The sequence below is a fragment of the Fukomys damarensis genome, unplaced genomic scaffold (assembly GCF_012274545.1).
Source record: "Fukomys damarensis isolate Sample0158 unplaced genomic scaffold, DMR_v1.0_HiC HiC_scaffold_15, whole genome shotgun sequence".
NCBI lineage: Eukaryota > Metazoa > Chordata > Mammalia > Rodentia > Bathyergidae > Fukomys > Fukomys damarensis.
The window spans coordinates 54466774-54481815 of NW_022900927.1; the positions used below are offsets into that span (position 1 = coordinate 54466774).

Below are 15042 nucleotides of genomic sequence, written 5' to 3' on the forward strand. Positions count from 1 at the left end.
ATATGTGTAAATGAAATCAAAGCAAATGTTGACTCTCTACTGTATTATATAACTTTTTTATATAACTTTTAAAATGTTTCTAATCCTTAAACATGCCACAAAAGAACATTTATCTTCTTTAATTTTAAGAAGAATCTACAGAGGAAAAAAACCAATCCTTTGAAAAGAGGAGGTATCGGGATAAACAAAATAATTTACAAAGCCTCTAAATCATTAATTTCCCTTCATTATCATCATAGTCTATAACAAATACTTTATTATACTACTAAAATACTGGGTTTTTTTGCCTGAGGAAACATAGTAATAAAAATGTAACAGGATTGATTTATTGGCTAAAAAATTCTGATTCAATTTACCTGCAATTTCAGTAGCAAGTTGGGCTGCTTTCTGTTCAAATAAATCTTTCATCTGCTTAATATTAAAATTTTCTGTCTGAGCTTCCTCTAACTGCTGTTCCAAAGACTGTAGTTCTACAAAAAAAAAAAAAGTGCAATAGTTATTTAATTACAATATCAATTACATATACTAAATTCTTATTACTTATAATCATTGTAGCAGTAAAGATAATGAGTCCATTATCCAATTACAAATATACTGCTTTCACATTTCATGAATTAAGCGTATCGCATTCATTGAAAGCACAACTCATAATTTATAAACAAATGAACATTTGGAATGACCTCCAAATAATTTGTAAATATTTTTAAGTTAGTCTAACTTCATATTTCATAGTTATTTTCCTATATCTATCAAATTATCAAAGAAATACATTCTGCTCCTACTTTATTCTCTTTTTAAAGAGATTTTTTTAAATATAACAGCTAATCTTGCCAGGGATTTAGCTCTGTGGTTCTGCAGCCTGCCTCGCAAGCTCAAGGTCCCGAGTTTGATCCCTGGTGCCAAAACAGCTAATCTCAAAATATAATTTTGATTATTTACTGAGCTTTTCTGCACTTAACAGTTATGCAGATGCTAGTACATTCCATCAATTTACTTCAAAGGACAAAAACTGCATAACTCTTCAATACAGAATTAAATTTTCATTAAATAATCCTATTGATGTAATACTCCAGAAATTCATTTCTAACTTCAGAATACAAGGAACTTAAAAAAAAAAACTCAAGATTTTAGTTAGCTAATGAAATTATGAAATGCATGGGTAACTTTCTAACCCCACAATATGACCATTATTATCACTATTTTAGAGTCAAAAAGCAAAACTACAAACAAAATTCCTTTAGCAGACATCAAAGAAAAAAATAGGATGAGAAATAAGAAAAAAATGAAAAAGAACATGTCTTAAGTTACCTGCTGATGAATCAGCCACCAATCCATCAGGTTTAGCCTCCTCAAAGAAAACAAAAGACATAAACAAATGCATTAAAGGAAGACAAACAGACAATTCCATGCAATTGCCAATGTTAAAAATGCCTGAAAATCCAAATTTTGAAAGTGTCAGATCAAGTAGCAAAATTCTAGCGGAAATTGAAGTTTGGTAATTATTTTTACGGTATCACTAGGCAGGTGGAATAATGATTTAATGCAGTTCACCAGTCAGTCCTAAGGCAGATTTTTTTTGTATGCTAATGTACATAAAACTATTACTATGGGTCTTACTAAACCCTATAAATGTCATAATAACATTACCACTCCTTTTGAATATGACATCATATCTAATTGTACCCCATGTGAGCTACTGATCACAACTACTAGACTTCAAATTGTATAAACCTAGGCGTGTGACAGCCACTGGGACTTGAGCCAGAGAGGCAGCGATCTGTTGGCTGCTTCTCACAGATTCACAGCCCAAACCACACAGGGCCACGCCCTGCCTGCCTTTGAACTCTCAAGGCACACCCACACATGCCTGAACGCCCTCTAGGAACAAGGGCTAATGTCCTAGACCTCTCCAGAGTTGCAAAGTGTCACCTGTAGGAAACTGTTCATAAAGGTAAACCTCAGACTTTAATAATTAGACTGCACTTTCTTCCCTCAGAGACCTGCTTCCACCGTAAGTGAGCAATTAAGACTTGAATGGTTTGAGCTTACTCGCTGTGTGGCTAATGTAACTCGTGTGGTGACTATTCCTTACCAGATTTGCCATGTTACTCTCACAGATTTGTATTCCCTATGAGATTTGTTCATGTTACACAGAGCCCCTCCAGCACTGTGACCCTAAGAAAAATTTCTTTGCAAGGCAATAAACCATCTAATTTGTGAAATCAGACTTGGATTATCTCATTATTGTAAATGTACAAAGCACCTATAAAATTGAAAATTAGTAAAGGTGTAGGGAAGGTGGGATGGGTAGGGGAAGAGTAAAAAGGGAAAAGAAAAAAATGTGAGAGAATGAAAAGATGAAAATAAAGTGTAGATGGGGAGGGGAGGAGGGGGTGAAGGGAGGGCAGGGGTAAGGGGAAAAAATGAGAATCAAGACTTCCCATGTAGAGGTACAAGATCCCAACAATGAATGTAACTGTACTGTACCCCTAAAATGTACCAATAAACTCAATTAAAGCTGAAAAAAAAAAAAACTGAAAATTAGGGCTGGGGATTTGGCTCTGTGGTTCTGCCGGCCTGCCTCGCAAGCGCAAAGTCCCAAGTTCGATCCCCTGTACCAAAAAAACAAAACAAAACAAAAACAAAAACTGAATATTAGCATAAGGGAAAATATGCCATTGAACTAATACCATGCTGAAAAAAGAGAGGCATTAGGGAATAGAGGTGTAGTTCAGTGGCTCAGCACTTGCCTAGCATAAAGAAGGTCCTGGCAGTGTGTTTGTGTTTTAAGCTAGGTGTTACAGGAGTCTAAAAGTTTAAAAAGTTATAAGCCTGGCATGATGACACACACCTATGATGCCAGCATTCAGGAGGCTGAGGCAGGAGGATCACAGAGAGTCTGAGGTCAGCCTCGGGATCATAGTGAGCTCAAAGCCAGCCAGAGTAAAACTCTTGTCTCAAAAACACCAAAAGATTAAAAGGTTATAAAGGGGGAAAAAAGTTAACAGTAACTCAATGATTTCACCCAAAGCAATTTCCAGTACTGTGAGCTCCATTCGTGACACTGCCCTCTATACATGCATGGTTTATCTTTTATATTGTATTTTTACTGTGTCCTTTCTATGTTTACATACACAAACACCACTGTGTTACAATTACCTACAGCACTCAGTATAGTAACATGATGTAAATAGGTATACACCCGTAGATCAACAGGCTGTAACATAAAGTCTGAGTGTGTAAGCTATACCACCTAAGTTCATGTAAATAAAATTTATAGTATTTGCACAAAAATAAAATCACCTAACACAGATTTCTCAGAACATATTCCCACACTGAAAAACACAGGGACTGTATTGTGTAAGAGCATGTGTGTACTATATACATTTTTATTCAGTTTTAAAAACTAACATTGTTAACAGAACAATTTTCTCATGTTTTCAGACATTCTTCACTAATATAAACTATAAATTCTTTAATATTTTTTCTCTACCAAGATACACTGGTCATTTCCAATTCACAAACAAATGTTTTGAAGAGATTCACTATTATTTGAACCTATATTTTTTTGGGGGGGGTACCAGGGATCAAACTCAGGTCCTTGTGCTTGAGAAGCAGGCAGCGGAACCACTGAGCTAAATCCCCAGCACTAAAATAGGTAAATGATTCTTAATGGAATACCTTTAATAAATTACATCTTCTTTTCCAGTGTGATTATTTCCATTGATTAGAATTACAAAGAATTTACAAGGAAACAAATTAGTAAGTTGTTTGTATCAGGCTATGTAAAAAAGGTATACTCAATTTTCAACAATAAATATAAACAATTAGTGGACATGCTTCAAGTATGTAAAAAGCAATTACTTGTTGCTGCAGCCCTTGATATTTTTCTAATTCTTTCTTTAATTCTTCTGAGTACCATTTTTCTTCCTAATGAAAAAAGTTTTATAGTTAGTAAACTATAAAAAAACTCCTTATGTGAAACACTGAAAATAAACAAGTATAATCACTTTATCCTTACCTTAAGTGAAGCCTGTAGGTCTTGGACCTCTTGTCTGAGTAGTGTTATATCATCTCTAAATAGGTATAAGGGGAGGAGGAGCAACAGTTAACGCCCTTTAATTTTCAACCAGGTTTCTTAATAACTAGTAACTATAAAGTTTTCTCATTTCTTAAAAAAATACTCCCCAAGATTTCCTGTATAATGCCAAACATATATATATGCCAAACATATATATGTATATGTATGTGTATATATATGAGCCTTATGTGTGTGTGTGTGTATATTTGAAAAATAATTTTATTCCTAAAGCTCATGATTTATAAATAACAAACATTTTCTCATTGGGATAATCAAATAACTATCAAGTACCTGAAGCAGAAGCAAAATGTCTTCTATTAATTTATCAACAATAATATCAATGGCTTCCTGTTGCAGTGTCAAATTTAAATTCATCACCAAGGACTCTAACATCTGCACAATCTATCTGGTCCCTGTCTTAAAACGCTCTCTTTCATTCACACAGCTCTCACAACACTGGCTTGTTCCTGTTCTGAATATGACATGCTCTACCCTGACTGAGAATCTTCTACTCTGTTCCCCTTATCTAAGACACAGAGTGACAAAAAAATAAAAGTTAAATAGACCATGCTAGGCCTTAATGCAGCAGAAAACATGTTTAGGATTACCATTCTGGATGCCAAAAACATGTCTTCTATGTTGGATTATAAACAGCAGAAAACAGGACTCTTCTTGCTCCGTGCCATTACCAATGGCAGATATGATAGCAGACCCTAGAACTGAGCAGGGTATGGTAGTGCACACCTGCAATCCCAGCACCAAGGGAGGCTATGGCAATAGATTCAAGTCCTAGTGAGGACAACTTAGTGAGGCCCTGTCTCAAAAAATAAAATTAAAATGTCTAAGGATGCATGTAGCTCAGTAGTAGAGTTCCTGCCCAGTTGAGCAGGAAGCACTGATTTCAATCCCCAGAAGTAAGAAAGAGAAAAATAAATATATAGTTCTATGTTATCTATCAACCATGAAGTTAATTAAGCACAATACTCTCATTTAGTATCTTTGTTATAGCAGATGTATCAATCGAGAATAGTTTTTTTAAAAAAAGCATAACAAAAATTTTGTAAGTAGAATGAAATAAGCTTCACTCTTTAGTGGCAGTAGAAAATTAATGTTCTCAATAATAGCAGAAGAAAAGCAAAATTACATTGTCGAAGTCTGTTCTAAGTAATTACATATTTAACTTTAATTCTAAAAGTGGTCAAACTAAATTGTCAGGAAGTACAATGTATGTATTTTGGTGATTGAGTTTTTAAATTTAAATTAAAAATTAAATTTGAATTCTTCATTAAAATCATTTTAACTTATTAATTCTTTATTGAACAAAATATGCTAAATTAAAAAGTTTTTTATTCTGAAAGTGTTTTAATTAGGCAAAAGAATCATCAGAGCAAACATTCTAAAATAAAGCTCCCAAATTGGATATAAGGAGTAATGGGTAAGCAAAGAAAAAGTCAAGGGAGGATAAAATATTCAGAAGAAAGCAAAACTATTATCAATTGCATGTTAGAAATCAGTATGTTTGCAGGTGAAAAAAATGTTGTGTATAGTAAGATCTACACTTATACAGTTTCAGAAGATTTAACCAGCTGCTTGAAATACGCAAAAACTATATTAAGGACCAATATTAAAATGGTCAAGGCAGCAACCAATTAACTGACAAAGCAAAAGCAATGTGGGAAAAAGCCCTCCCCAAAATCAATGCAGATTTGTGGCTCCCTGACCCCGTTTGCCTCCATCAGGCTAAGGACCTCATTCCTCCCATAGAGCCTGGCCAAGTCAAAGGCAGTGTCCCCCTTATGGTTCTGACGCCCCACATTGCTGGCTGTGTGCTTCAAAAGGAATTCCACCACCTGGAGGTGACCTTCTTTGGCAGCCAAGTGCAAGGGCAGGTTCCCTTCATTATCCTCAATGTTAATATCAGCTTGAAACTCCAGCAAAGTCTGTAAAGTGTCCAGGAAACCTGCTTTGGCTGTATAGTGAATGACAGTGAACTAGTTCAGTCTTTCAAATTGGGATTAGCACCTCTAAGTAGTAGTCTCCTGGCAATCCCAGGATTTCCAAGTTTCATAACCTGCAGTTGTATAATCCTCATTAAAAACATAACATACATAGGATGTTGTAGATGACACGGATAGCTGCTGGTCACAGACTGAACAGGTTATAACGATATGGGAGAAAAGCCATGCTCAATTTTCAGATTAAGTGAGATTTACGTTAAATAATATTAAAAAAGAAACTAATCGTGACTAAACAATAGTGTCACATGCATGCTCACAAGTGTGTCACCCTTCAGAACCATCGTGCTATACCTCTGCAGAGCAAGCTCAGCCTCTCCATGGCTTGAATCATTGCCAGCATCATGAACTGCCTGGTAGTGTTTGAAAAGCTCATCAGCAGATCCAAGAGACTTCATGCACTGGGGACATATGAAGCCCTTCAGAAAGAGAAGAAAAAGGTTTCAAAATATGATTTCATGTTGCAAAACAATATTTCACATATTATGAAATAGTCAAATGTTGTATTCATACGAGTCATGCCACTGAGTAACTTGTAATTTATGATGGTAAGCTCCAATTTTAGTGATTGTGGAAAGGTATTTCACTATCTATTCTGACTGGTATTTACAAAATATAAATAAAACCCCTGCAACCATTTTTAGGTTGAATGACTAAATATGTAGAATACTGAAGACTAAATCTAAGAAGTTCTAATCTATTAATTAATTGAAAAGATTTTCCATCATAATCTTCTCTCTAGATATCTCCATTAGTAAAATAATATCTGCTCCAATCTACTTCATAAGAGTGCTATCAAAAAAATTAAGAGGAAAAAAGTAATACATATCATTCATAATTAACAGTTTAAATATTTACAATAGTAAAGAAGTATACTTAGTAAATTTCCTTGCTAACCTAAGGTTAGCATAGCCTAAAAATAATATACAGTCCCAGATGATATAAAATCTTATAATTAATCCCAGAATTATTATACTGTTAAAACCGTCAAATAGAGTGTTGTGTTATGAGCTGCAGATACAGGACCATACACACTTTACAAATCAGGGTTGCAACTCATTAATGACCCATGAAAACAATTTATAAAGTGGCAATTTTTTTTAGTTATACAACAGAATATATTAGTTTATCTTATGTTGTAAGGATAAATAATATTGTATTAACTTTTGTTTTAAGTGATTACCAAAAACATGTATTACAGTGATTGTCATCAAAAATATCTGAGAAGTGCTCATAGACAGTTGTAAAATGTAGTACGGAAGAATAATAATGATGATGGCTTTTTTATTGAATCTATAGTGTGTGCCAGGAGCTTTCCCTAAACAATCTCATTTAAATCACATCACTCTTTATTAGGTAAATAATACCTCCATTTTATAGAAGAAGAAATTAAACCTCAGAAAAGTTAAATGACTCCTAAGTTCACAAATTTAACTAAACCACAATATGCACAGATTTGCTGGACAAATCACACGGTCTTTCCAGAATGCTAAACTGTTCCTTGTATTCACTGTCTTAACCTTAAAAGTAACTTTCTTAAAATAAATATTTTGGGGCCAGGGATTTAGCTCAGTGGTGCTGAAGATCCCAAGTTCAATCCTCAGTACCAAATAAATAAATACTTAAATCTAAATTTTTAATGAATATTCAACAAATATTTATCACTTCAAGTGTAAAAAGTTATGCAAAAAATATAAATTATAAAATACTGTCAGCCTTCAAAGGACTGAGAAAACAGAATATATACATATGAAAAAAATGCTTTTTTTGTGAAACAATTCATAGTTAACCTCAGAGAATTAAAGTTTACATTGCACTGATATCTGATTGCAAACTAAATTAGTAAATCAAAGGCTAAAATAATTTTATCTCTAATTTTTTGTCCTATGGAAAATTAATTAGTCCACTTCTATATCCTTCAAGTAGTAATAGTATTCAAAGTGCTACAAAGTATTTTAGCATAATTTACCCAATACCCAATAGAAATCTTTCTGTAAATTTTTCTTTAAATTATTTGCATTCAAAAGCTTTTACAAATTATAAAGAAGTAATTTGCCACACTTTGAATACACACAAACATACTCCACAGGAAAGAATTTTGGAGGGGGCATATTCCAAAACTCACTTTTAAAAATACTATCAGAAAAAGAATTAAGATATATTATGTACAGGTTCAAATTTACTACGATGAATGCAATTAATATATTTGACAAACAGGTACTAATTTAAAAATAATGTTAAAAAATAAAAAGAAACTGAAAAAAACAAACAAAAAATATTATCAGATATCAATTATGAGAACATCACTAGCACCCACCAGCCTGTGTTTCACGCTAGTCCACAAGAACATTCTTATATAATCTATTCTTCAGGAGCCCATAATATGCTAAAGTATATTTAAATTCTTTCATTAGATCAAAACAATAGTGGTTAGCAAGCTGAGGATGTAGCTCAGTACAAGAGTGCTTGCCTAGCAGGTGCAGGTATACAGTGCCCCTCAAAAGAAAAAGTGACTACCAAAACTCTGATGAAGTTATTACAGATACAACTCTACTAATTCAAAGTAAAAAGAAAGAAATTTGCTTTGTTTTCATAAAGCACGTGACAATTCAATTTTACAATGTGACTCTATTAGAGACAAAGATAAACTGGAATGTGAAGGTGGTATTGAAGGAGACAAGAAAACACATTCTGACTGTCAAAGGTCTCCAGAAAGTCTTGTTTGTGGGAACATACAGCTTTTACACATAGAAACGTTCATCTTTTCTTTATCCTATAAAAAAATTCCTTTAAAGATCACTTTTCCCCAAGATTCACTCACTGACCTCATCTTCTGACTTCAACATCACTCTAATATATAATAATGCAAGTGGTTTCTGTAATTTTTTATATGCGCATAACTCCCAAACTCATAAATCTAACGAAGAACTCTCTCCAGGATTCTTCTGGATTTGTCCATCCCCACCTGTATCCCACAGGCATTTTAAATACAATAAACCCAAGACTCAACTTATTTTCCAAACTTCCTTTGCCCTCTAACATCCATCTTTCAAACTAGAAACCTAAAAATCATGCTGAACTATTCTTCCTTCTGTCTCATTTCCAACCCTGATACTGACCCCTTTCCATTATTCATCTCCTTCCTCGGTGCAGCTGGTCTTGTGTACAAGTGGGTATCTCTTGCCCAGACTTCTACAACAGCATTCCACATAGTGCTCCTATAGTCACCCTTCTCACTAAGGAATCTTCCACATCTGACAAAGGAATCAGAAGAATCTTTCTAAAACAGATTGTTCAAGATTCTTCACTGATTTTTATTGTCACCATGAGTTCCTGCATGAGTATTCTCCTATGACCTGTGCAGTCTGATACCTGTAACACCTCTCAAGTCTAAACAGGACACTACAAATACCAAAGTACCTGTGTTTCCTAGACATACCATGGCATCTCACATTTCTGTGCCTTTGCACATACTGCTTGTGTTCTGCCAGCAGCACCCACATTAGCTTGTCGAATTCCTTCACTCTAAAAACAATATATTGGATCTTTTCATCTCTATTCCCTAACAGAGGGAGGTAGTGTCTTCAGTACACTATTTTTTACACTGAATTCTTTTTTTTTACTAAAATTTCAATGAAACCGGCACTGCAGAAATTGGTGGAAAGGTAGATATTTAATAGCTTACAAATTAAAAATCCTTCCAAGAACAAAATGAGTCAACCAATAAGTACACCGAGCCTTTAAAAATAAGTAAAAATTTCTGCTCCTTCATTAGGTACTCACTGATTGGTGGGAGTAATAATAGGCAGACAAATATTACAAAACATTGCTGAAATACAAGTAGATACAAAGAACATGTTGCAGCAGTTACTGTCTTACAAAAGTTACACATATACAAATGTGTACATTTTATATGTGTCTCATCTCTATCATGACTGCTGCTACACATTGTATGAGCAACAGGCAAACATATGATATGTAGATACATATGTATAGGCAACTTTGGAATTAGGTACCGAAAAATGAATAGAAGTATACCTGACAGAGATTTAAAACAAAAAATTTAAGCCGGGCATCTAAGGCCTATAATCTCAGCACTTGGAAGGCTGAAGCAGGAGAATGGCCAGAAATTCAAGGCCATCTGGGCTAAATAGTGAGTTCAAGACCATTCTGAGCTACATACAGACAGACTGTCTCAATAAATAAATAAATGCATTCTAAACAAATGGAAAAGCATTAAGAAAGGTGGAAGAAGTGCCATGAAATATGTCATCCTCATTTGGGAAACGGAGATCTTAGGTGTCATGTGATCACAGAATCAGAGTGAAGGGCAGGGGCACACACAACAGGTGAATAATGCAATGAATGCCTATGAAACTACTAAACAGCAGACACAGTCGTGCTGTGGACATGAGAAGAAAGTCATCAGACTCCAGAGATATTTGGTGTTCAGCATTGTCTTCTGAACGCATGAACGAGTGAATGCTCCACCTTGCATGTTAATCTAGCTGGTGCTGTTCTTATGAACTATCTGTTATCTTTCATCACGCGTCATAATGGCTGCATGTGCTTAATGTGGTATTTTTATTATTTCTGCCCAGTCACTGTTGTACAACACTGGCTGACATGCCTTTAATATAACAGCACATGAACATCTATATTTAAACTGTCATTTCTCATTTGGGTCTCAACTGCGAATAACTAGAAAGTGTCCCTCAAAAAATCTACATCCCCATTATATTATTTAATCTCTACAGCTTGCTTTTTTTTTTTTCTTTGTTACCGGGGATTGAACTCAGGTCCTTGCGCTTGCCAGGCCACTGAACCACTGAGCTAAATCCCCAGCTTACAACTTGCTTTTTGACTGTTGTCTCTACTTCTGAGTTTTGATACTAGGTACTTAAAAAGCTAATGATCACAATGAGCTACATCATACCTTCTTAAAACTTCTAAATATTACCTGTTTAATACCTCAGAAAGAACTGATCTATTCCAAAGGGCTGTGGATTTAGCTAAGAGGCACCATGCCTGATTTGCAAGTATAAGGTCCTGAGTTCAATCCTCAGTACCAGGAAAAAAAAATCAATGGTTTAAGAACTGATCTAGCCCTAAAGAGAAATTTCAGAAATTAGTAATATATATTTCATTATAGAAATATTCCATATATGTGAGTTTTCCCTGTGACTACAACCTGGATGTTTAAATAAAACTTAAATTTGGGTATATTTCTGATAAAAACAATTTTTGTAAAATACATATACTTTCTCATCTCCTTATAATATTAAATCTCTGCTTGAAATCTTAGAGACATAAATATTAATCACTGAATGTTTTCCAGTCTATTAATTCCAGACATACTCTTTAATTCCTGGGTCTATATTTTAAGGTTTTTCCTATACCTCATTTTGCATTTCAACAATCACTTTTAAAGATTCTAAGCATGATATTTCTAGGAATGTTAGCCTGCTACAGGTTGGAAGGGTAGAAAGAAAAAAGTTTATTAGAACCATAATATTCACTTTAGAGAGCTGGGGATTTAGCTCAGTGGTGCCGCTGCCTGCCTCACAAGCGCAAGGACCTGAGTTCGATCCCACGTACCATAAATAAATACATACATACATACATACAAACCTTGAAATCCATAATATTCACATTAGAGAGCAGTAAAAACAAGTCTAGGGTGAGCACCTGAGGGATGTCCCATGAATAGAGTGTGATCCTGTAGTTCATGGACTTTGTGAACTAATTCTCAATATAAGAGACTCCTCTATTTTTTCCTAAACTATATCCAAGGGGACAAAGCTTACTAGATAAATAAATTCTAGAGGACTGCTACTAACAAAAGACTAAAACAAGCCAGTTACATTGATTCCCCTTCATCATTCTAAATTTGTCACCAACTTTAAAACACAATTTAAAATTAAAAAGAGCCCTAAAGTTCAGTTCTCTGCAATCCTTTTTAGATCCAATGAAGTTAAACCTCAGCTTAATTTGACACTTCATATATTCCTATTGAACCAAGTGTGCTTGTAGTATAAAGAAAGCTCCTACATACGTGGTCAGTGGGTGAGATTGCTACTTTTTTTTTTTTTTTTTTTTTTTTTTTTTGAGACAGGGTCTCACTATGTAGTTCAGACTGCTCTGGAACTCACTGTGTAGCCCAGGCTGGTCTCAACTCACAGCGATCCTCCTGCCTGAGCCTCCCAAGTGCTGTGATTACAGGCGCGTGCTACCGCAGCCGGCCAAGAGATTCTTACTTTTGATTTTTGGCTAAGCCATGAAGAAGAGCTGACCCACAAGTACTAAAAGAAAGATACTTCGTAACATGCTAAACAGATTTCTAAAACTCTTTCATATCTCCATCTTTGCTAGTACTATTCTGACAAATTTAACTGGTGTCATCCTATAGCACCTATTTTCCTCTCACCCAAAAGAATGTTTCTTGAGAAGTTTTTCCTCAGTCCCATTTATGTTGAATTAACTCTTATATTCCCTTCTGCAAATAGTATCACAGAAACTTCCTAGGAAGCAATTATGTCATATTCATCCTTTCCTCTTCTTCCTCTACTAAAACACTTGCTACATAAAAGTTACCCCATTAATTTGCTAAAAAAATGGTTTGTGAATTGTTTTCTCATATCCATAAGTGCTTCATGGAAAAAATAAGTCGTATTTTTAGTCTTTCACAGTATGAAAAATTTTATTCTAAGATTTTTCAAAGAATCAAAAAATGTATTTTTCTTTGCTTTTATTAATACCATAGTGATTTTACAAAACAAAAACAAAAACCAGATATATCATCAGAGAAATTCTTCCCAGCCTTAAAATTCTTTCCCTCACTCACTCCCATCCTTAGCCCCAGAGTGCACCAGCCCAAAGCTACTGAGAAATATTTTTGGTGACCTCCTGTTATTGATGTCACTTCCTCTGTCTGGAGAGTTAAAGAGTGAGACATTTAAAATTCAAGTTCGAATATTATTTATTTTTCCAAATGAGGATAACTGTTTATATGGAAAGTCCTCTTTCTATGTAAGAATAAAGCACTTTAAACTAAAACACTCTGTAATTCATAAATAAAACATAAACAACATAAAGATACAACTGGGGCCGGAGATTTAGCTCAGTGGTTTCACCATCTGCCTCTTAAGCGCAAAGTCCTAAGCTCGATCCCCAGTACCAAACAAAAATAAAAAATAAAAGAAAACATAAGATACAATTACACATGTTAAAATAATTACCATTCACTTTATATTTCAAATTTCATGGCAAAATATGTACAAAAATATTAACTTAAACTTTTACATTTATTTACAAATTCTAAAAAGACAGCTGCAAACAGTAGGAGAAACCAAGCAGACTGCCCAAGAGCCTCTTTTCCTTATAGAGCTTTCCTTTTAAGCATGCATAATTAAAGTAATCCATATTCCCTGTACCATCAAAAGGAACCAACACCAAGGCAGGGAAAAACAAAGCTATTTTGAGCAACCCATAACCAAGCTGCTAAAACAAAATATAAAAGACCCACAGTAACACTGGAGTCATTAAGAAGGTCCTGTCCTCTTGTTTCATTTTCAGCGTGTACTTTGTGGTAATGCTCCGACAAATCAATAGCAGTTATACATCTTTTCATACATAATGGGCAGATGAAACCCTGTGAAATAACAACTTTTAGAAGGATATACAAGTTTTTTATAAGCAAAGTATAACAGTGTCAATAGACATAACAAGAAAAAATTAATGTATCTGTTGTCAGTATATGCAAATGAAACTTTCAAATAGGAACTGTACTGTACAAAAGGGAAAAGATCCAAAAAATGCTAAAATTTAGTTCCTATACTCGTATATAAATTTGCACTGATTCAGTTTTTAAAATTACCCAGGTGGATTAGTAGAAATATTCTTTTGCTTAAGACACAGTTTTCAAATTTTCTTTTGTTTCCCTTACTTATCTGAGATCTACAATAAGACTGGCCAGTTTTTATTTTAGATCAGAACATTGCTGGAAGGGACAATAAATATCTTTTTGCGATATAATGTTCTCAAAGAGAAAATTATTTAATGAAACCAATTTTTAATCTTTACCATATTTCATTAACCTAAGGACCCATTCTCACCCATACTCATCATTTCCAGTAGATGACCCATCCTTCCATTGTTCTGAACCAAGCAAAACCATTTTAAAACCTCCCACGTTCTTTACACCTAGCAATATCTATACTTTAAAATGTGATCTGCTACACTGACTGATGACTTGAGGTTCTGTCACTAAGAATAACAGAAGGCAGCCGGGCATGGTGGCGCACGCCTGTAACCCCAGCATTCCGGAGGCTGAGGCAGGAGGATCACTGTGAGTTCGAGACCAGCCTGGGCTACACAGTGAGTTCCAGTTCCAGGTCAGTCTCAACTACATAGTGAGACCCTGTCTCAAAAAACCAAAAAAGAAAAACAAAAACAAAAACAAAAGAAGGTTCAGGGATTTAGCTCAGTGGTTCCACAACCTGCCTCACAAGCACAAGAACCCAAGTTGGATCCCCAGTACCAAAAAAAAAAAAAAAAAAGAATAACAAAAAGATGAGAGAATAAGGGAACTGAGAAAGCAAGTAAAATATGGTGGTAAAGATAAAAGGTTATAATGGTTATAATATCATGCATTTTGGTGCCATAATCAGATGTCAATTTAGGCTTCAATCAAAGCTAATTATATACAACCTTCAGGAAATTACTCTGTTGAGTGTCAGTTTCCACATCTCTAAAATGGGGCCAATATTAGTATCTATTCTTCTAGAGATATTGTATGTACAAAGGCTTAATATTGTGCCTGAGAATTTTAAGTACTCAACAAACTGCTGAGAAGTTGAAGAAAATGAAATTTTTTTAAATGATTTAGAAACTAGAAGAAAAGATAGTAATTAAAAGACTATTATTCATCAAGGCCAAATAAACTGA

At 34.4% G+C, this 15042-nt stretch overlaps 1 protein-coding gene across 1 annotated transcript in view; it reads right to left on the reverse strand.

Annotated features, from left to right (window-relative positions):
• The window catches only part of Eea1 (early endosome antigen 1), a 114254-nt gene that overhangs the window by 68449 nt on the left and 30763 nt on the right, over window positions 1-15042 (reverse strand). Inside the window, exons 5-9 of the mRNA XM_033763496.1 lie at window positions 6391-6515; window positions 4022-4076; window positions 3865-3930; window positions 1309-1348; window positions 357-470 (exon numbers count right to left, since the gene is read on the reverse strand). Coding sequence (XP_033619387.1) covers window positions 357-470; window positions 1309-1348; window positions 3865-3930; window positions 4022-4076; window positions 6391-6515 — 400 coding nt within the window. The remainder of the gene's footprint in view (window positions 1-356; window positions 471-1308; window positions 1349-3864; window positions 3931-4021; window positions 4077-6390; window positions 6516-15042) is intronic.